The sequence below is a fragment of the Lithobates pipiens genome, unplaced genomic scaffold, assembly GCF_037356315.1.
Source record: "Lithobates pipiens isolate NorthernLeopardFrog02 unplaced genomic scaffold, aLitPip1_a1.2 Scaffold_22, whole genome shotgun sequence".
Lineage (NCBI taxonomy): Eukaryota > Metazoa > Chordata > Amphibia > Anura > Ranidae > Lithobates > Lithobates pipiens.
In genome coordinates this window covers 511,898-535,006 of record NW_027507784.1, presented here as the reverse complement: position 1 = coordinate 535,006, position 23,109 = coordinate 511,898, and the positions used below count along the sequence as shown (strand labels likewise).

General features: G+C 49.8%; 1 protein-coding gene across 2 annotated transcripts in view; it reads left to right on the top strand.

Moving 5' to 3' along the window:
* Window positions 1-20,474, top strand: part of RUSF1 (RUS family member 1) — a 33,900-nt gene extending 13,426 nt beyond the window's left edge. For both annotated transcript variants that reach the window (XM_077494025.1, XM_077494026.1), the window contains exons 10-15: window positions 3,178-3,362; window positions 15,935-15,992; window positions 16,484-16,554; window positions 18,769-18,867; window positions 19,008-19,079; window positions 20,077-20,474. In XM_077494025.1, coding sequence (XP_077350151.1) covers window positions 3,178-3,362; window positions 15,935-15,992; window positions 16,484-16,554; window positions 18,769-18,867; window positions 19,008-19,079; window positions 20,077-20,165 — 574 coding nt within the window. In that variant the 3' untranslated portion in view covers window positions 20,166-20,474. The remainder of the gene's footprint in view (window positions 1-3,177; window positions 3,363-15,934; window positions 15,993-16,483; window positions 16,555-18,768; window positions 18,868-19,007; window positions 19,080-20,076) is intronic.
* Window positions 20,475-23,109: the final 2,635 nt, after the last annotated feature.

Sequence of the window (23,109 nt, the reverse complement as noted above, 5' to 3'; positions counted from 1 at the left end):
GGGACATCACATGGGACTGTGGAGGAGAGATATGAGGTGTGAGGGTCAGAGGGGACATCATATTGGACCGGGGAGGAGAGATGTGAGGAGGATCAGAGGGGACATCGCATGAGACAGAGGAGGGGACATATAAGGTGTGAGGAAGATCAGAGGACATCACATGGGACAGAGGAGAGATGTGACAGTCAGAGGGGGACATTATATGGGATTGAGGAGGAGAGCTATGAGGTGTGAGGAGGATCTGAGGGAACATCACAAGAGACCGTGGAAGAAAGATATGAGGTGTGAGGAGGATCTGAAGGGACATCACCTGGGACTGAGGAGGAGAGATATGAGGTGTGAGGAGGATCACAGTGAATGTTACATGGGACTGAGGAGGATAGACATGAGGAGGATTGAATGGGACATCAGACAGGACAGATATGTAGAAAGAGGAGAGGTAGAGATGTGGAGGATCTGAGGGGATATCAGGGCAGATGTGTAGGACGAGGAGGGCAAAAGGTGTGGGAGATCTGAGGAGACATCAGGCAGGAAAGATCTGTAGGACTCAGAGGGAAGAGATATGAGAGGTGTGGAGGATCTGGGGGGACATCGGACAGGACAGATCTGTAGGACGAGAAGGGGATCGGGTGTGGGGGATTGGAGGGGACATCAGGCAGGAGAGATCTGTAGGACTCGGAGGGAAGAGATATGAGAGGTGTGGAGAGTCGGAGGTTATGTCAGATGAGACAGGTCTGTAGGACTCGGAGGGAAGAGATATGAGAGGTGTGGAGAGTCGGAGGTTATGTCAGATGAGACAGGTCTGTAGGACTCGGAGGGAAGAGATATGAGAGGTGTGGAGAGTCGGAGGTTATGTCAGATGAGACAGGTCTGTAGGACTCGGAGGGAAGAGATATGAGAGGTGTGGAGAGTCGGAGGTTATGTCAGATGAGATAGGTTTGTAGGACTCGGAGGGAAGAGATATGAGAGGTGTGGAGAGTCGGAGATTATGTCAGATGAGACAGGTTTGTAGGACTCGGAGGGAAGAGATATGAGAGGTGTGGAGAGTCGGAGATTATGTCAGATGAGACAGGTCTGTAGGACTCGGAGGGAAGAGATATGAGAGGTGTGGAGAGTCGGAGATTATGTCAGATGAGACAGGTTTGTAGGACGCAGAGGAAAGAGATATGAGAGGTGTGGAGAGTCGGAGGTTATGTCAGATGAGACAGGTCTGTAGGACTCGGAGGGAAGAGATATGAGAGGTGTGGAGAGTCGGAGATTATGTCAGATGAGACAGGTTTGTAGGACTCGGAGGGAAGAGATATGAGAGGTGTGGAGGATCAGAGGTTATGTCAGATGAGACAGGTTTGTAGGACTCGGAGGGAAGAGATATGAGAAGTGTGGAGAGTCGGAGGTTATGTCAGATGAGACAGGTCTGTAGGACTCGGAGGGAAGAGATATGAGAGGTGTGGAGAGTCGGAGGTTATGTCAGATGAGACAGGTCTGTAGGACTCGGAGGGAAGAGATATGAGAGGTGTTGAGGATCTGAGGGGACATCAGACAGGACAGATCTGTAGGACGAGAAGGGGATCGGGTGTGGGGGATTGGAGGGGACATCAGGCAGGAGAGATCTGTAGGACTCGGAGGGAAGAGATATGAGAGGTGTGGAGAGTCGGAGGTTATGTCAGATGAGACAGGTCTGTAGGACCCGGAGGGAAGAGATATGAGAGGTGTGGAGAGTCGGAGGTTATGTCAGATGAGACAGGTCTGTAGGACTCGGAGGGAAGAGATATGAGAGGTGTGGAGAGTCGGAGGTTATGTCAGATGAGATAGGTCTGTAGGACCCGGAGGGAAGAGATATGAGAGGTGTGGAGAGTCGGAGGTTATGTCAGATGAGACAGGTCTGTAGGACCCGGAGGGAAGAGATATGAGAGGTGTTGAGGATCTGAGGGGACATCAGACAGGACAGATCTGTAGGACGAGAAGGGGATCGGGTGTGGGGGATTGGAGGGGACATCAGGCAGGAGAGATCTGTAGGACTCGGAGGGAAGAGATATGAGAGGTGTGGAGAGTCGGAGGTTATGTCAGATGAGACAGGTCTGTAGGACTCGGAGGGAAGAGATATGAGAGGTGTGGAGAGTCGGAGGTTATGTCAGATGAGACAGGTCTGTAGGACTCGGAGGGAAGAGATATGAGAGGTGTGGAGAGTCGGAGATTATGTCAGATGAGACAGGTTTGTAGGACTCGGAGGGAAGAGATATGAGAAGTGTGGAGAGTCGGAGGTTATGTCAGATGAGACAGGTTTGTAGGACTCGGAGGGAAGAGATATGAGAGGTGTGGAGGATCAGAGGTTATGTCAGATGAGACAGGTTTGTAGGACTCGGAGGGAAGAGATATGAGAGGTGTGGAGAGTCGGAGGTTATGTCAGATGAGACAGGTCTGTAGGACTCGGAGGGAAGAGATATGAGAGGTGTGGAGAGTCGGAGGTTATGTCAGATGAGATAGGTTTGTAGGACTCGGAGGGAAGAGATATGAGAAGTGTGGAGAGTCGGAGGTTATGTCAGATGAGACAGGTCTGTAGGACTCGGAGGGAAGAGATATGAGAGGTGTGGAGAGTCGGAGGTTATGTCAGATGAGATAGGTTTGTAGGACTCGGAGGGAAGAGATATGAGAAGTGTGGAGAGTCGGAGGTTATGTCAGATGAGATAGGTCTGTAGGACCCGGAGGGAAGAGATATGAGAGGTGTGGAGAGTCGGAGGTTATGTCAGATGAGACAGGTCTGTAGGACTCGGAGGGAAGAGATATGAGAGGTGTTGAGGATCTGAGGGGACATCAGACAGGACAGATCTGTAGGACGAGAAGGGGATCGGGTGTGGGGGATTGGAGGGGACATCAGGCAGGAGAGATCTGTAGGACTCGGAGGGAAGAGATATGAGAGGTGTGGAGAGTCGGAGATTATGTCAGATGAGATAGGTCTGTAGGACTCGGAGGGAAGAGATATGAGAGGTGTGAGGGATTGGAGGGGACATCGGTCAGGACAGATCTGTAGGACTTGGAGGTTATATCGGATGAGACAGGTTTGTAGGACTAGAAAAAGTGTAGAAGCTTTGTCACATCTTCCTTGTCACATAGATATTGATGATTTGGGTATTTTTAGTAGTCTGATCAAAGTCTGTTTTCTTTTTTTTGTCTTTTAAGGGTAACCTACCTTCTCTTTCTTTTCCTCACCTCCCTCCACCTTTATGCAAATTACAGAGCTGTCCGCTCAGTTGTCATGGACACTCTTAACCAGTCACGGCTTAGTATCATCCTGGAACATTTTTTGCAACAGGGACGGATTCTTAGACCAGCTGAAGCTAATTGCATGGAGCCGCTATTACCTGGTATGTCATTATTGGAGGGCAGAGCTCGCAGTATGATTGGCACATTTATCAGCTCTGAGTAGTTGTGGTGGGATGGTCATGATGTTCCTCTCTCCAGTTGTGGTGGTGTGGTAGGTCATGATGTTCTTTTCTCCAGTTGTGGTGTGTTAGGTCATGGTGGTGTTCTCTCGTGGTGTGGTATATGATGATCTTTTTTCCAGTAGTGGTGGTGTGATAGGTCATAGTGTTCTTCTCTCCAGTCGTGGTGGTGTGGTAGGTCATAGTGTTCTTCTCTCCAGTCGTGGTGGTGTGATAGGTCATAGTGTTCTTCTCTCCAGTCGTGGTGATGTGGTAGTGTTCTTCTCTCCAGTCGTGGTGGTGTGGTAGGTCATAGTGTTCTTCTCTCCAGTCGTGGTGGTGTGGTAGGTCATAGTGTTCTTCTCTCCAGTCGTGGTGGTGTGATAGGTCATAGTGTTCTTCTCTCCAGTCGTGGTGATGTGGTAGTGTTCTTCTCTCCAGTCGTGGTGGTGTGGTAGGTCATAGTGTTCTTCTCTCCAGTCGTGGTGGTGTGGTAGGTCATAGTGTTCTTCTCTCCAGTCGTGGTGGTGTGGTAGGTCATAGTGTTCTTCTCTCCAGTCGTGGTGGTGTGGTAGGTCATAGTGTTCTTCTCTCCAGTCGTGGTGGTGTGGTAGGTCATCATGTTCTTTCCAGTTGTGGTGGTGTGATAGGCCATGATGTTCCTCCCTCCAGTCTAGGGCTGCAACTAACGATTATTTTCATAATCAATTAGTTGGCATATTTTTCTTTTCAATCGGTTAATAACCTTAAAAAAAAAAGTGTGGTGTATAATTTAGTTAATATGTAAAGTTTTTTTTTTTTTTTTTAAAGTCAATTTATTCTTAAATATCTCTATGCAGTGGTAAATATACATAACCAACCATATGGTTGGGGAGCAAAATCTCTAATCCACTCTGAGAATAACAGGCAGAAGAGATATATACTGTATATGCTGTTAGAGGAGATAAACAATGTATATACTATTAGAGGAGATATATACTGTATATACTATTAGAGGAGATATATACTATTACAGGTAGGGGTGCACCGAATGGGTTTTATTGGTGCCGAAACCGATACCGAAAATTAAAAATACACTAGGCCGAAAACCAAAACCGATACCGAAACTCACCGATAACGAAAATAACTGTTTGTTTTTATAAAACATTTTTATACAGAAGACGGTCAGAGACTGGTGACACGGTACAGGAGGTGGTCAGAGCCTGGCGACATGGTACAGGAGGTGGCCAGAGCCTGGCGACATGGTACAGGAGGTGGCCAGAGCCTGGCGACATGGTACAGGAGGTGGCCAGAGCCTGGCGACATGGTACAGGAGGTGGTCAGAGACTGGCGACGTGGTACAGGAGGTGGCCAGAGAGACTGGCGACGTGGTACAGGAGGTGGCCAGAGAGACTGGCGACGTGGTACAGGAGGTGGCCAGAGACTGGGGACATGGTACAGGAGGTGGTCAGAGACTGGGGACATGGTACAGGAGGTGGTCAGAGACTGGTGACACGGTACAGGAGGTGGCCAGAGCCTGGCGACATGGTACAGGAGGTGGCCAGAGCCTGGCGACATGGTACAGGAGGTGGCCAGAGCCTGGCGACATGGTACAGGAGGTGGCCAGAGAGACTGGCGACGTGGTACAGGAGGTGGCCAGAGACTGGGGACATGGTACAGGAGGTGGTCAGAGACTGGCGACGTGGTACAGGAGGTGGCCAGAGACTGGGGACGTGGTACAGGAGGTGGCCAGAGCCTGGCGACATGGTACAGGAGATGGTCAGAGACTGTGGACATGATAAAAGAGATAAGTGCAGCCAGTGTTGCCCCCCCAGTGCAGCCAGTGTTGCCCCCCCAGTGCAGCCAGTGTTGCCCCCCCCAGTGCAGCCAGTGTTGCCCCCCAGTGCAGCCAGTGATGCAGCCAGTGTTGCCCCCCAGTGCAGCCAGTGATGCAGCCAGTGTTGCCCCCCAGTGCAGCCAGTGATGCAGCCAGTGTTGCCCCCAGTGCAGCCAGTGTTGCCCCCAGTGTAACCAGTGATGCCCCCTGTGCAGCGAAGAGAGAGGAGAGCCGCCTCCGCCGTCTAGTTCAATAGAGCGCCGGGAACATCACAGCTTTAATTTCAATAACTGTGTGTTCCCCCGTCGCGCACCGTCACATACAGCCCCCCCCCTTGTCCGGGCACATTGATAGACAGATCACTCGTCCAATCTGGATGGGTGATCTGTCTGTCAAAGTTCCCCGGACAAGGGGGAGGGGCTGTATGTGACGGTGCGCGACGGGGAACACACAGCTATTGAAATTAAAGCTGTGATGTTCCCGGCGCTCTACTCAACCAGACGGTGGAGGTGGCTCTCATGCGCTATACACCCCCCATGATGGGCGGCACCAGGGGCGAGGGCAGTGCTCCGCCCCCGCCCCATTTTCAGCTCAATTATCGGCCGTTTTTTTCCTTTTGGAAAATTGCCGAAAAGGGCATTTTCGGCCGATATGTTTCAGCGGCCAAAATTTCGGTGCATCCCTAATTACAGGAGCTATATCCTGTATATACTATTACAGGAGATATATACTGTATATACTATTAGAAGAGATATACTGTATATACTATTAGAGGATATATCTTTGTGGTGGGGTGATAGGTCATGTGTTCTTCTCTCCAGTCTTTGTGGTGGGGTGATAGATCATAATGTTCTTCTCTCCAGTCTTTGTGGTGGTGTGATAGATCATAATGTTCTTCTCTCCAGTCTTTGTGGTGGTGTGATAGATCATAATGTTCTTCTCTCCGGTGTTCGTGGTGGTGTGATAGATCATAATGTACTTCTCTCCGGTCTTTGTTGTGGTGTGATAGGTCATAATGTTCTTCTCTCCAGTCTTTTTGTGGTGGGGTGATAGGTCATGTGTTCTTCTCTCCAGTCTTTGTGGTGGTGTGATAGATCATAATGTTCTTCTCTCCAGTCTTTTTGTGGTGGGGTGATAGGTCATGTGTTCTTCTCTCCAGTCTTTGTGGTGGTGTGATAGATCATAATGTTCTTCTCTCCAGTCTTTGTGGTGGTGTGATAGGTCATGTGTTCTTCTCTCCGGTGTTTGTGGTGGTGTGATAGATCATAATGTTCTTCTCTCCAGTCTTTGTGGTGGTGTGATAGGTCATGTGTTCTTCTCTCCAGTCTTTGTGGTGGTGTGATAGGTCATGTGTTCTTCTCTCCGGTGTTTGTGGTGGTGTGATAGATCATAATGTTCTTCTCTCCGGTCTTTGTTGTGGTGTGATAGATCATAATGTTCTTCTCTCCAGTCTTTGTTGTGGTGTGATGGGTCATAATGTTCTTCTCTCCAGTCTTTGTGGTGGGGTGATAGATCATAATGTTCTTCTCTCCAGTCTTTGTTGTGGTGTGATAGATCATAATGTTCTTCTCTCCAGTCTTTGTGGTGGTGTGATAGATCATAATGTTCTTCTCTCCGGTGTTCGTGGTGGTGTGATAGATCATAATGTACTTCTCTCCGGTCTTTGTTGTGGTGTGATAGGTCATAATGTTCTTCTCTCCAGTCTTTTTGTGGTGGGGTGATAGGTCATGTGTTCTTCTCTCCAGTCTTTGTGGTGGTGTGATAGATCATAATGTTCTTCTCTCCAGTCTTTTTGTGGTGGGGTGATAGGTCATGTGTTCTTCTCTCCAGTCTTTGTGGTGGTGTGATAGATCATAATGTTCTTCTCTCCAGTCTTTGTGGTGGTGTGATAGGTCATGTGTTCTTCTCTCCAGTCTTTGTGGTGGTGTGATAGGTCATGTGTTCTTCTCTCCGGTGTTTGTGGTGGTGTGATAGATCATAATGTTCTTCTCTCCAGTCTTTTTGTGGTGGGGTGATAGGTCATGTGTTCTTCTCTCCGGTGTTTGTGGTGGTGTGATAGATCATAATGTTCTTCTCTCCAGTCTTTGTGGTGGTGTGATAGGTCATGTGTTCTTCTCTCCAGTCTTTGTGGTGGTGTGATAGGTCATGTGTTCTTCTCTCCGGTGTTTGTGGTGGTGTGATAGATCATAATGTTCTTCTCTCCGGTCTTTGTTGTGGTGTGATAGATCATAATGTTCTTCTCTCCAGTCTTTGTTGTGGTGTGATGGGTCATAATGTTCTTCTCTCCAGTCTTTGTTGTGGTGTGATGGGTCATAATGTTCTTCTCTCCAGTCTTTGTTGTGGTGTGATAGGTCATAATGTTCTTCTCTCCGGTGTTTGTGGTGGTGTGATAGATCATAATGTACTTCTCTCCGGTGTTTGTGGTGGTGTGATAGGTCATAATGTTCTTCTCTCCGGTGTTTGTGGTGGTGTGATAGGTCATAATGTTCTTCTCTCCAGTCTTTGTTGTGGTGTGATAGGTCACGTGTTCTTCTCTCCGGTCTTTGTTGTGGTGTGATAGGTCACGTGTTCTTCTCTCCGGTGTTTGTGGTGGGGTGATAGATCATAATGTTCTTCTCTCCGGTGTTTGTTGTGGTGTGATAGATCATAATGTACTTCTCTCCGGTGTTTGTGGTGGTGTGATAGATCATAATGTACTTCTCTCCGGTGTTTGTGGTGGGGTGATAGATCATAATGTTCTTCTCTCCGGTGTTTGTGGTGGGGTGATAGATCATAATGTTCTTCTCTCCGGTGTTTGTGGTGGGGTGATAGATCATAATGTTCTTCTCTCCGGTGTTTGTGGTGGGGTGATAGATCATAATGTTCTTCTCTCCAGTCTTTGTGGTGGTGTGATAGGCCATGGTGTTCTTCTCTCCGGTGTTTGTGGTGGTGTGATAGGTCATGTGTTCTTCTCTCCGGTGTTTGTTGTGGTGTGATGGATCATAATGTACTTCTCTCCAGTCTTTGTTGTGGTGTGATAGGTCATGTGTTCTTCTCTCCAGTCTTTGTGGTGGTGTGATAGGTCATAATGTTCTTCTCTCCAGTCTTTGTGGTGGGGTGATAGATCATAATGTTCTTCTCTCCAGTCTTTGTTGTGGTGTGATAGGTCATAATGTTCTTCTCTCCGGTGTTCGTGGTGGTGTGATAGGTCATAATGTTCTTCTCTCCGGTGTTCGTGGTGGTGTGATAGGTCATAATGTTCTTCTCTCCAGTCTTTGTTGTGGTGTGATAGGTCATAATGTTCTTCTCTCCAGTCTTTGTTGTGGTGTGATAGATCATAATGTTCTTCTCTCCGGTCTTTGTGGTGGGGTGATAGGTCATAATGTTCTTCTCTCCAGTCTTTGTTGTGGTGTGATAGGTCATAATGTTCTTCTCTCCAGTCTTTGTTGTGGTGTGATAGATCATAATGTTCTTCTCTCCGGTCTTTGTTGTGGTGTGATAGATCATAATGTTCTTCTCTCCGGTGTTCGTGGTGGTGTGATAGATCATAATGTTCTTCTCTCCGGTCTTTGTGGTGGTGTGATAGATCATAATGTTCTTCTCTCCGGTGTTTGTGGTGGTGTGATAGATCATAATGTTCTTCTCTCCGGTGTTTGTGGTGGTGTGATAGATCATAATGTTCTTCTCTCCGGTCTTTGTGGTGGTGTGATAGATCATAATTTTCTTCTCTCCGGTGTTTGTGGTGGTGTGATAGATCATAATTTTCTTCTCTCCGGTGTTTGTGGTGGTGTGATAGATCATAATTTTCTTCTCTCCGGTCTTTGTGGTGGGGTGATAGATCATAATGTTCTTCTCTCCGGTCTTTGTGGTGGTGTGATAGATCATAATGTTCTTCTCTCCGGTGTTTGTGGTGGTGTGATAGATCATAATTTTCTTCTCTCCGGTGTTTGTGGTGGTGTGATAGATCATAATTTTCTTCTCTCCGGTCTTTGTGGTGGGGTGATAGATCATAATGTTCTTCTCTCCGGTCTTTGTGGTGGTGTGATAGATCATAATGTTCTTCTCTCCGGTGTTTGTGGTGGTGTGATAGATCATAATTTTCTTCTCTCCAGTCTTTGTGGTGGGGTGATAGATCATAATTTTCTTCTCTCCAGTCTTTGTGGTGGTGTGATAGATCATGTGTTCTTCTCTCCAGTCTTTGTTGTGGTGTGATAGATCATAATGTACTTCTCTCCAGTCTTTGTTGTGGTGTGATAGATCATAATGTTCTTCTCTCCGGTGTTTGTGGTGGTGTGATAGATCATAATGTACTTCTCTCCAGTCTTTGTTGTGGTGTGATAGATCATAATGTTCTTCTCTCCGGTGTTCGTGGTGGTGTGATAGATCATAATGTTCTTCTCTCCGGTCTTTGTGGTGGGGTGATAGGTCATGGTGTTCTTCTCTCCGGTCTTTGTTGTGGTGTGATAGGTCATAATGTTCTTCTCTCCGGTGTTTGTTGTGGTGTGATAGGTCATAATGTTCTTCTCTCCGGTTTTTGTTGTGGTGTGATAGATCATAATGTTCTTCTCTCCGGTGTTTGTGGTGGTGTGATAGGTCATAATGTTCTTCTCTCCGGTTTTTGTTGTGGTGTGATAGATCATAATGTTGTTCTTCTCTCCGGTGTTTGTGGTGGGGTGATAGGTCATGTGTTCTTCTCTCCGGTGTTTGTGGTGGGGTGATAGATCATAATGTTCTTCTCTCCGGTGTTTGTGGTGGGGTGATAGATCATAATGTTCTTCTCTCCGGTGTTTGTGGTGGGGTGATAGGTCATGGTGTTTTGCTCTTCAGTTGTGTTGGTTTGGAGCGGGGGAGGGGGGAGGGGAAGGGGGTTTCCTGTGCTGAACCGCTCTGTGTAAAGCTGCTGACACTAAAACAAACAAAGTCCAGGTAAATGAGATAAACAAAAGTGTACTGCTGAATATATCGATGGAAAACCATATCTACGGTGGACTAAACATATGTGAAATAATACAGAATCAAAACAAGTGCTGTACAGAGGAATATGAACTTTTACCATATAGAAGAATACAACGATCGAATGGCCCGTGAAGGTGACAAAAGCGTGTTGTGGAAATTCCACTATACTCTTCCGCTAATGAGCGCCCTTCCACCATAACGGTATAATGCCGCCTTAAATATCCCATGTCTCCCCCTTCCCCCAGTAAACAGACATCACCGTAGCTTACGTTCTCGGCTCCATCGGCATGGCCGCCGAGCCGAGCCGAGCCGAGCCGTGGACTGGTTCTTCTATTCAAAGACTACAAAAGAAATTACAAAGAGGAGGTCCTGGCTCCAACAGCCAATCGTCTCCTACACAGACTATGACTTCACAGGATATGACCAAATAAGGATGTAACAACACAGGATAAATGAAATTATACAATAACCCCTTCAGCCCCGGACCATTTGGCTGGCCAGAGACCAGAGCATGCATGTTCAGTCAATCGGCAGGAATGAATCCAGGGAGTACGACACAGCCAATTATCCGGAGTTCAGGCAAATCTTCAGACCAAGTATGAGTTGGACCTCGATGGAGGGTCCGTGACAAGAACCAACAATGAATGGAATGCTTTCATATTCCGACAGTAATGGAAAAAAGGGCTCCATATGGTGCAGGTCAAAAAAGTTTTTTTTTTTTAATCTTATTTCAAAATGATAACCATCGATTCCAGATGACTGCATAAAAATGTGATCACAAGTAAAAGTAGTAGAAGCAATGTGGGAAGCAGGTGAAGCAGGCCCAACGCGTTTAGTCCTAACGGACTTCAACTGGGGCATAAATAAATAAATATGTTTAAAAAATATCCTTTTTTTTTTTTTTTTTTTTTTGACCTGCACCATATGGAGCCTTTTTTCCTTTTTTTGCATTACGGTCCGAATGTGAAAGCATTCCGTTCATTGTTGGTTCTTGGCACAGACCCTCCATCGAGGTCCAACTCATACTTGGTCTGAAGATTTGCCTGAACTCCGGGTACTTGGCTGTGTCCTATCAATTGACTGAACGTCTGCCTGTGGAATGACCCTTCTGCATGTTCCAATCGTATCCAAGTTGGGATCATCGTTGACCATCTGGCTTTTGGCCCGATATAAGCTCGATTGACCCACTGCCCATATGGCAGGTGGGTCCACCTTGTCTGGTAAGAAGTATTTATCTACAACCTTCCATTAGAAGAATGTCCGTCCTGTTTTTGAATGTGCCACACAGCCAGTTCCTTGTCTGCATTGCCACATCATTTGTCACCGAGGATTTATTATCAGTTATTTGATTGGACATATGCTTTATGAAGTTTACATACTTCTCCTTTTTGGCGTTTAGACACATTTATGTTATTGTTTGGACACTATTTTTCGCTTTTGTCACCTTCACGGGGCATTCGATCGTTGTATTCAGCTATATGTTAAAAGTTCATATTCCCGTGTTCAGCACTTGTTTTGAATTCACGATTTTGTATTATTTCACATATGTTTAGTCCACCATACATAAGGTGTTCCATCGATATATATTCAGCGCTACACTTTTGTTTATCACATTTGTTGTGGTGTGATGGGGCACAGTGTTCTTCTCTCCGGTTGTGGTGGTGTGGTAGGTCACGATGTTCTTCTCTGCAGTTGTGGTGTGGTGGGGCATAGTGTTCTTCTCTCCGGTTGTGGTGGTGTGGTAGGTCACGATGTTCTTCTCTGAAGTTGTGGTGTGGTAGGTGTCACGGACCTCCGTCCTCAACAGGATTATGTCCATCGTATATATGCTTCCTTTGTCCGGTACCAGCATTATCCAGGGTCCCCTAGCCCACCCAGCCACTTGTGGAAGTATCAGTGTAGGGTGGTAACAAACCTAAGACTGTTTATTCAAACACAGGTACAAAGCGATATACACTCAGGGGACAATTACCGTATATACTCGAGTATAGGTCGATCCGAATATAAGCCGAGGCCCCTAATTTACCACAAAAAACTGGGAAAACGTATTGACTCGAGTATAAGCCGGGGGTGGGAAATGCAGCAGCTACTGTAAGTGGCAAAGAGGGTCAACAATGCCCATCTGCAGCTGCATATCTCACTGTGTCTATTGCATGCCTCCCTGTGTCCTGTGCAGATCTGCCTACCTCACTGTGTCCTGTGTATACCTCCCTGTGTCCTGTGCAGATCTGCCTACCTCACTGTGTCCTGTGTATACCTCCCTGTGTCCTGTGCAGATCTGCCTACCTCACTGTGTCCTGTGTATGCCTCACTGTGTCCTGTGCAGATCTGCCTACCTCACTGTGTCCTGTGTATGCCTCACTGTGTCCTGTGCTGATCTGCCTACCTCACTGTGTCCTGTGTATGCCTCACTGTGTCCTGTGCAGATCTGCCTACCTCACTGTGTCCTGTGTATGCCTCACTGTGTCCTGTGTATGCCTCACTGTGTCCTGTGTATGCCTCACTGTGTCCTGTGCAGATCTGCCTACCTCACTGTGTCCTGTGTATACCTCCCTGTGTCCTGTGTATGCCTCACTGTGTCCTGTGCAGATCTGCCTACCTCACTGTGTCCTGTGTATACCTCCCTGTGTCCTGTGTATGCCTCACTGTGTCCTGTGCAGATCTGCCTACCTCACTGTGTCCTGTGTATGCCTCACTGTGTCCTGTGTATGCCTCACTGTGTCCTGTGTATGCCTCACTGTGTCCTGTGCAGATCTGCCTACCTCACTGTGTCCTGTGTATACCTCCCTGTGTCCTGTGTATGCCTCCCTGTGTCCTGTGCTGATCTGCCTACCTCACTGTGTCCTGTGCTGATCTGCCTACCTCACTGTGTCCTGTGTATACCTCCCTGTGTCCTGTGCAGATCTGCCTACCTCACTGTGTCCTGTGCAGATCTGCCTACCTCACTGTGTCCTGTGTATGCCTCACTGTGTCCTGTGCAGATCTGCCTACCTCACTGTGTCCTGTGTATGCCTCACTGTGTCCTGTGCTGATCTGCCTACCTCACTGTGTCCTGTGTATACCTCCCTGTGTCCTGTGCTGATCTGCCTACCTCACTGTGTCCTGTGTATGCCTCACTGTGTCCTGTGTATGCCTCACTGTGTCCTGTGCTGATCTGCCTACCTCACTGTGTCCTGTGTATGCCTCACTGTGTCCTGTGCAGATCTGCCTACCTCACTGTGTCCTGTGTATGCCTCACTGTGTCCTGTGTATGCCTCACTGTGTCCTGTGTATGCCTCACTGTGTCCTGTGCAGATCTGCCTACCTCACTGTGTCCTGTGTATACCTCCCTGTGTCCTGTGTATGCCTCACTGTGTCCTGTGCAGATCTGCCTACCTCACTGTGTCCTGTGTATGCCTCACTGTGTCCTGTGTATGCCTCACTGTGTCCTGTGTATGCCTCCCTGTGTCCTGTGCAGATCTGCCTACCTCACTGTGTCCTGTGTATACCTCCCTGTGTCCTGTGTATGCCTCCCTGTGTCCTGTGCTGATCTGCCTACCTCACTGTGTCCTGTGCTGATCTGCCTACCTCACTGTGTCCTGTGTATACCTCCCTGTGTCCTGTGCAGATCTGCCTACCTCACTGTGTCCTGTGTATACCTCCCTGTGTCCTGTGCAGATCTGCCTACCTCACTGTGTCCTGTGTATACCTCCCTGTGTCCTGTGCAGATCTGCCTACCTCACTGTGTCCTGTGTATGCCTCCCTGTGTCCTGTGCTGATCTGCCTACCTCACTGTGTCCTGTGTATGCCTCCCTGTGTCCTGTGCTGATCTGCCTACCTCACTGTGTCCTGTGTATACCTCCCTGTGTCCTGTGCTGATCTGCCTACCTCACTGTGTCCTGTGTATGCCTCCCTGTGTCCTGTGCTGATCTGCCTACCTCACTGTGTCCTGTGTATACCTCCCTGTGTCCTGTGCTGATCTGCCTACCTCCCTGTGTCCTGTGTATGCCTCCCTGTGTCCTGTGCAGATCTGCCTACCTCACTGTGTCCTGTGCTGATCTGCCTACCTCACTGTGTCCTGTGTATGCCTCCCTGTGTCCTGTGCAGATCTGCCTACCTCCCTGTGTCCTGTGTATGCCTCCCTGTGTCCTGTGCTGATCTGCCTACCTCACTGTGTCCTGTGTATGCCTCCCTGTGTCCTGTGCTGATCTGCCTACCTCACTGTGTCCTGTGTATACCTCCCTGTGTCCTGTGGAGATCTGCCTACCTCACTGTGTCCTGTGTATACCTCCCTGTATCCTGTGGAGATCTGCCTACCTCACTGTGTCCTGTGTACACCTCCCTGTGTCCTGTGTATACCTCCCTGTGTCCTGTGTATGCCTCCCTGTGTCCATTGCAGCCTACCTGTGCTAATCTTCATCCTTTGTGTCCTGTGCATGCCTCCGTTTGCCCATCTGCAGCCACCGATCAGCGTGTCATAAAAACATACGGTGGCCATACCAGTATTCAAAAGCCGCGCCTCCTCTTCGTCTGTGATAGGCAGAACACTCAATTTCTCAGCAGTCAGTTTTCAGCCTATCACGGACATCCCCTCATCCTCGTCTGAGGTATGAGGATGAGGGGATGTCCGTGATAGGCTGAAAACTGACTGCTGTGAAATTGAGTGTTCTGCCTATCAGACGAGGAGGAGGCGTGGCTTTTAAATACTGGAATGGCCGCTGTATGTTTTTATGACACGCTGGCCACCGTCTGTCTACATTACCTGACTGATCAGGTAGGCAGACGGCGGTGACTCGAGTATAAGCCGAGGGGGGGCACTTTCAGCCTAAAAAAAAGGGCTGAAAATCTCGGCTTATACTCGAGTATATACGGTATCCCTTTTTGCATAATGACACAGGGCGGGGTAATCTTTATCTCCTCCAGTAACAAGAGACACACAGGTGGATTCAAACTTCTCATCAGTAACCCGTCTTAGCAAGAAGAGCTGTTGGAAGAAATCCCCCCCCCCCCCTCCACCCTACCCCGGTTTACATGCTAGAAACACATATACATCCCATAATAGGTTGCTCCCAAGGCCGATACAAACAATGGAACACAGCCACACCTTAAACAAGCTAGTAAAAAGTCTACAACAGTTTGAGACCAAGGTCATACAATATTCCAGCAGTTGGAAAGGTGGAACTTATTTATCTTCATATATTTCTTGAAAGAACCCCTTCAATCTTTCAACCCAAACCACACATTTAGAATCCAGGATAACAGGTAAAAGGAAATGCTGACTCCGGTGTGATTGTACGGTGAGTCTGCTTAGTGCAGACCCAACTCTCAGTCTCCCTGTGCCCCTAATAGACACAGGGTAACTTGCGCATAGGAGGGGCCAGGGTGACTCCCATCACAGTAGGTCAAGATGTTCTTCTCTCCAGTTGTGGTGTGGTAGGTCAAGATGTTCTTCTCTCCAGTTGTGGTGTGGTAGGTCATGATGTTCTTTTCTCCAGTTGTGGTGTGGTAGGTCATGATGGTCTTCTCTCCAGTTGTGGTGATGTGGTAAGTCCTGATGTTCTTCTCTCCAGTTGTGGGGGTTGTGATAGGTGCCTGTCTTCTCCCTAGTTGTGGTGTGGTAGGTCTTGATGTTTTTCTCTCCAGTTGTGGTGTGGTAGGTCATCGTGTTCTTCTCTCCAGTTGTGGTGGTGTGGTGTGGTGTGTCATGATGTTCCTCTCTCCATTGGTGATAGGTCATGATGTTCTTCTCTCCCGTTGTGATAGGTGACTATGTTCTTCTCTCCAGGTCTGGGCTCGCAGGTATCACTCTGTCTGGGAGTGCACCTCAGTACGATGGTCTCCAGGTACAATTTAATATCTTTATATCACTTACCATACACAAATCACTCGTCATATCTGTAACATGACAAACATGAATTGAGGAGCTACCCTTCTGCTGCGAGGTCCACATACAACTTTTTTCAGTAAAGGATCGGGGGACAATCGAAACCGTATACAATGCGTTTAGAAGGGGCTAAAAATGCCCCCTTCATCCGGGCTTAAAATAGAAAACAATATATGGACTGGGAGTGACATTCTTGCCATTGATTGGGTTTCTTCTAGTGTGACTACCGGCACTCAGTGGCTGGTGTGGCAGCTACATCAACTCCATGACATAAAGCTAGGATAGCCATGTCTCCCCTGGAGTGGTGTGTACCCCGTTTATCTCCTCTTAGGATATTCATGTCACCCCTGGAATGGTCTCTACCTTGTTTATTTTCTCTTAGGATAGTCATGTCACCCTTAGAGCGGTGTGTACCCCATGTATCTCCTCTTAACTCTCCCTCTCTTATAGTGTCTCCCAGTTGGAGCAGCTGAAGAAAGGAAACCGTTCCCGCTACCTGCTGGGCTGGAGAGCCGATACCGGTAATGGAATATTTTCTATAATGACTGGACACATTCCATTAACCTGCCATGACACATAACCCAACTAACCCAGACTAAGCCCTCCCTGCCATGACACATCACCCAACTAACCCAGACTAAGCCCTCCCTGCCATGACACATAACCCAACTAACCCAGACTAAGCCCTCCCTGCCATGACACATAAACCAACTAACCCAGACTAAGCCCTCCCTGCCATGACACGTAACCCAACTAATCCAGACTAAGCACTCCCTGCCATGACACATCACCCAACTAACCCAGACTAAGCCCTCCCTGCCATGACACATAACCCAACTAACCCAGACTAAGCCCTCCCTGTCATGACACGTAACCCAACTAATCCAGACTAAGCCCTCCCTGCCATGACACGTAACCCAACTAACCCAGACTAAGCCCTCCCTGTCATGACACATAACCCAACTAACCCAGACTAAGCCCTCCCTGCCATGACACATCACCCAACTAACCCAGACTAAGCCCTCCCTGCCATGACACATCACCCAACTAACCCAGACTAAGCCCTCCCTGCCATGACACATAACCCAACTAACCCAGACTAAGCCCTCCCTGCCATGACACATCACCCAACTAACCCAGACTAAGCCCTCCCTGCCATGACACGTAACCCAACTAATCCAGACTAAGCACTCCCTGCCATGACACATCACCCAACTAACCCAGACTAAGCCCTCCCTGCCATGACACATAACCCAACTAACCCAGACTAAGCCCTCCCTGCCATGACATATATCCCAACTAACCCAGACTAAGCCCTCCCTGCCATGACACATCACCCAACTAACCCAGACTAAGCCCTCCCTGCCATGACACATCACCCAACTAACCCAGACTAAGCCCTCCCTGCCATGACACATCACCCAACTAACGCAGACTAAGCCCTCCCTGCCATGACACATCACCCAACTAACGCAGACTAAGCCCTCCCTGCCATGACACATATCCCAACTAACCCAGACTAAGCCCTCCCTGCCATGACACATATCCCAACTAACCCAGACTAAGCCCTCCCTGCCATGACACATAACCCAACTAACCCAGACTAAGCCCTCCCTGCCATGACACATCACCCAACTAACCCAGACTAAGCCCTCCCTGTCATGACACGTAACCCAACTAATCCAGACTAAGCCCTCCCTGCCATGACACATATCCCAACTAACCCAGACTAAGCCCTCCCTGCCATGACACATCACCCAACTAACCCAGACTAAGCCCTCCCTGCCATGACACATATCCCAACTAACCCAGACTAAGCCCTCCCTGCCATGACACATCACCCAACTAACCCAGACTAAGCCCTCCCTGCCATGACACGTAACCCAACTAACCCAGACTAAGCCCTCCCTGCCATGACACATCACCCAACTAACCCAGACTAAGCCCTCCCTGCCATGACACATCACCCAACTAACCCAGACTAAGCCCTCCCTGCCATGACACATCACCCAACTAACCCAGACTAAGCCCTCCCTGCCATGACACATCACCCAACTAACGCAGACTAAGCCCTCCCTGCCATGACACATCACCCAACTAACCCAGACTAAGCCCTCCCTGCCATGACACATCACCCAACTAACCCAGACTAAGCCCTCCCTGCCATGACACATCACCCAACTAACGCAGACTAAGCCCTCCCTGCCATGACACATCACCCAACTAACCCAGACTAAGCCCTCCCTGCCATGACACATAAGCCAACTAACCCAGACTAAGCCCTCCCTGCCATGACACATCACCCAACTAACCCAGACTAAGCCCTCCCTGCCATGACACATCACCCATCTAACCCAGACTAAGCCCTCCCTGCCATGACACATCACCCAACTAACCCAGACTAAGCCCTCCCTGCCATGACACATCACCCATCTAACCCAGACTAAGCCCTCCCTGCCATGACACATAAGCCAACTAACCTAGACACCCCCCCCCCCCCCCACCCAAAGAGTGCTTCTCCTAGTGGGTTATCTGATGTGGGGAGGAGCTGCGAGAGCCTCCGGGGGACCCCAGAAGTCAAGGATCGGGACCACTCTGTGCAACACGAGCTGCACAGTGGAGGTGAGTATGATATGTTTGTTATTTTAAAAAATAAATGAGCCTTTACAATGATTTAAGCCTTTGCACTGCTACCTCATACATCCTAAGCCCTTGGTTGTGTGTCTGATTGGCAGGCCGGCTGGCGGTGGTATTACATGAAGAGGCGGGCACTGTGGACATCATTAGATCTGTGGTCCATGCAGAGATCCTGCACAGGAAGGCCGGGAGCTCAGGTGAGGTCAGCGTTGCTATAGAGGGAACTGTGAAGAGGAAGTTCTGCCCCCAACCCCCCATGTCTCCCTATTATCCAGCCTGTGCTCCTCTTGCTGTTAGGAATCTCTCAGTATGAATTGCTCCACACTTGTCTCATCAGATCCCCGACGTTACGTTGTCCTGGAGGAGACACATGCCCAGATGGATCACCTCTTCCCAGACTTCTGCCAAGGTAACAATGAGCTGACGGATACTGGTCACATGACTGGGTTAGGTGACCAGCTGTACTCCATGACTGGGGTCCTTTCCCTTGTGGTCAGGCTTGGGTCCTTCCTTTCCCTTGTGGTTGGGTCCTTCACTTCCCTTTGTGGTCAGAATTGGGTCTTTCCTTTCCCTTGTGGACAGGGTTGGGTCCTTCCTTTCCCTTGGGGTTGGGTCCTTCCTTTCCCTTGGGGTTGGGTCCTTCCTTTCCCTTGGGGTTGGGTCCTTCCTTTCCCTTGGGGTTGGGTCCTTCCTTTCCCTTGGGGTTGGGTCCTTCCTTTCCCTTGGGGTTGGGTCCCTCCTTTCCCTTGGGGTTGGGTCCCTCCTTTCCCTTGGGGTTGGGTCCCTCCTTTCCCTTGGGGTTGGGTCCTTCCTTTGCTTTGTGGTCGGGGGTTGGGTCCTTCCTTTGCTTTGTGGTCGGGGATTGGGTCCTTCCTTTGCTTTGTGGTCGGGGATTGGGTCCTTCCTTTGCTTTGTGGTCGGGGATTGGGTCCTTCCTTTGCTTTGTGGTCGGGGATTGGGTCCTTCCTTTGCTTTGTGGTCGGGGATTGGGTCCTTCCTTTGCTTTGTGGTCGGGGATTGGGTCCTTCCTTTGCTTTGTGGTCGGGGATTGGGTCCTTCCTTTGCTTTGTGGTCGGGGATTGGGTCCTTCCTTTGCTTTGTGGTCGGGGATTGGGTCCTTCCTTTGCTTTGTGGTCGGGGATTGGGTCCTTCCTTTGCTTTGTGGTCGGGGATTGGGTCCTTCCTTTGCTTTGTGGTCGGGGATTGGGTCCTTCCTTTGCTTTGTGGTCGGGGATTGGGTCCTTCCTTTGCTTTGTGGTCGGGGATTGGGTCCTTCCTTTGCTTTGTGGTCGGGGATTGGGTCCTTCCTTTCCCTTGTGGGCGGGGATTGGGTCCTTCCTTTCCCTTGTGGGCGGGGTCGGGTCCTCCCAGGCTGTGATTCATGGGGTGCTTTCTCTCTCTCGCAGGACTCTCTGCCTCAGGCTGGGTGACGGATCGCCATCTACTGGATCCAGATGACTGGAGAGCAAACTGGGACTCCAATAAACAACTCTGAGAAGACCCTGAACCAGAACTGTGGGCTGTGATTGGCTTATCACCCACTCGCCTACTGGACATCCCCCCTCCTGCCCAGACCAATTCTCAGCTTTCACAGCTGTCACACTTTGAATGACAATTGCGCGGTCATACAACACTGTACCCAAATTACATTTCTATCATTCTTTTCACACAAATAGAGATTTTCTTTGGTGGGATTTGATCACCGGTGGGGGTTTATATTTTGCTACACAAACTAAAAAAAGACTGAAAATTTAGGGGGGGGAAACAGTTTTTCTTAGTTTATGTTATAAAATTTTGCAAACAAGTGTTTTTTCCCATTCACTGATGTGCGTTGACTGGTGGCGCTGAGTGGCACTGTTGGGGCTGCCCTGATGATCAGTGTAGATGTCCCCTTTCACATTTCACAGTTACTGGCTCTCCTCTCCTCACACTGGGACAGTGTGACAAAGGGACTGCCGATAACCGGCAAGTGTGTTTATAGTGTAATCAGCTGTGATTGGACACAGCCAATCACGTGGTAAAGATCCGCTGTCATTGGCTCTTTACCCAATTGATGGTGCGCTAGATTGAACGCCAAGAATGGGAGGATGTCCTGTAACTTCCTCCCAGAGGTAGATCGGTCCCGCCCAGTCAGCAGACAGGAACTGTTTAAAGACCCTCAACATCTGTACTACGAGAGCCTGACCCCCCCCCCCAAATCTAAACTACGAGAGCCTGACCCCCCCCCCCCAAATCTGAACTACGAGAGCCCGACCCCCCCCCCCCCAACATCTCAACTACAAGAGCTCAATGCCAACGTTTGTACTATGAGAGCCCGACATCTGAACTACAAAAGCCTGATCTCCCCCGCCATCTGAAATACGAGAGCCGGATGCTAATGTCTGTACTACGACAGCCCACCCCCCCCCCCCCCACATCTGTAATATGAGAGCCTAACCACCCCCACGTTTGTACTACAAGATCCCCCCCACGTCTCTACTACGAGAGCCCGACCCCCCCCCCACGTCTGTACTACAAGAGCCCGACCCCCCCACGTCTGTACTATGAGAGCCCGACCAACCCCCCCCATGTCTGTACTACAAGAGCCCAACACTAACGTCTGTACTGCAAGAGCCCAACATCTGAACTACGAGAGCCTGACACTAACATCTGTACTATGAGAGCCCGACCCCCCCCTGACATCTGAACTACGAGAAGCCAACGTCTGTACGACGAGAGCCCGACATCTGAACTACAAGAGCCTGACGCTAACGTTTGTACAATGAGAGCCTGATCCCCCCCCGCCATCTGAAATACGAGAGCCTGACGCTAACGTCTGTACTACGAGAGCCCAACCCCCCGACGTCAGTACTACGAGAGCCCAACCCCCTGACGTCTGTACTACGAGAGCCCAACCCCCCACGTCTGTACTACGAGAGCCCGACATCTGAACTACGAGAGCCTAACGCTAATATCTACTACGAGAGCCTGACCCCCCCGACGTCTGTACTATGAGAGCCTGACCCCCCAACGTCTGTACTACGAGAGCCCAACCCCCCCAAGTCTGTAATACGAGAGCCCGACCAACCCCCCCATGCCTGTACTACGAGAGCCCAACCCCCCCAGACATCCGAACTATGAGAGCCCGACCTCCCTCCCCCAACGTCTGTACTACGAGAGCCCGACTCCCCCCACGTCTGTACTATGAGAGCCCAACCCCCCGACATCTGTACTACAAGAGCCCGAGGTCTGTACTATGAGAGCCTGACATCTGTACTACGAGAGCCCGACCAACCCCCCCACGTCTGTACTACGAGAGGCCGACTAACCCACGTCTGTTCTACGAGAGGCCAACGTCTGTACTATGAGAGCCCGCCCTACCCCCATCTGTACAACCAGAGCCCAATCCCGCCTGACGTCTGTACTACGAAAGCCTAACCCCACCTGACGTCTGTACTACGAGAGCCTGAACCCCCAACGTCTGTACTATGAGAGCCCGACCAACCCCCTTCCGACGTCTGTACTACAAGAGCCTGATGCTAACGTCTGTACTACGAGAGCCAAACCCGCCCGATGTCTGTACTACGAGCCTGACCCTCCCCTGACATCTGAATTACGAGAGCCCAACCCTTCCCTGACATCTGAACTACGAGAGCCGACCCCCCTTAATGCCTGTACTACGAGAGCCCAACATCTGTACTACAAGAGCCCGACCCCTCCCCCACGACTTCTGTACTATGAGAGCCCAACTCCCCATCAACTGTACTACGAGAGCCCGACCCCCCCAACGTCTGTACTACGAGAGCTCAACCCCCCCGTCATCTGTACTATGAGAGCTCAATCCCCCCATCGTCTGTACTATGAGAGCCCAACCCCCTACATCTGTACTACGAGCCCAACCCGACATCTGTACTATGAGCCCAACCCCTCATGTCTGTACTACGAGAGCCCAACCCCCCCAACATCTGTACTTCGAGAACCTGACGTCTGTACTACAAGAGCCCGACCCCCCACATCTGTACTACGAGAGCCCGACCCCCACGTCTGTACTACGAGAGCCTGACCCCCCCATGTCTGTACTACGAGAGCCCGACCCCCCGATGTCTGTACTATGAGAGCCCGACCCCCCCACGTCTGTACTAAGAGAGCCCAACCCCTCCCGACGTCTGTACGAGAGCCCAACGCCAACATCTGTACTACGAGAGCCCGACGCCAACATCTGTACTACGAGAGCCCAACCCCCAAATGTCTGTACTACGAGAGCCCGACCCCCTCGATGTCTGTACTACAAGAGCCCAACCCCCCCCCCGACGTCTGTACTACGAGAGGCCGCCTGCACTATGAGAGCCTGACCTCCCGACATCTGTACTACGAGAGCCTGACACTAACATCTGTACTACGAGACCCAACATCTGTACTACGAGAGCCCAAGCCCCCTGACGTCTGGACTATGAGAGCCC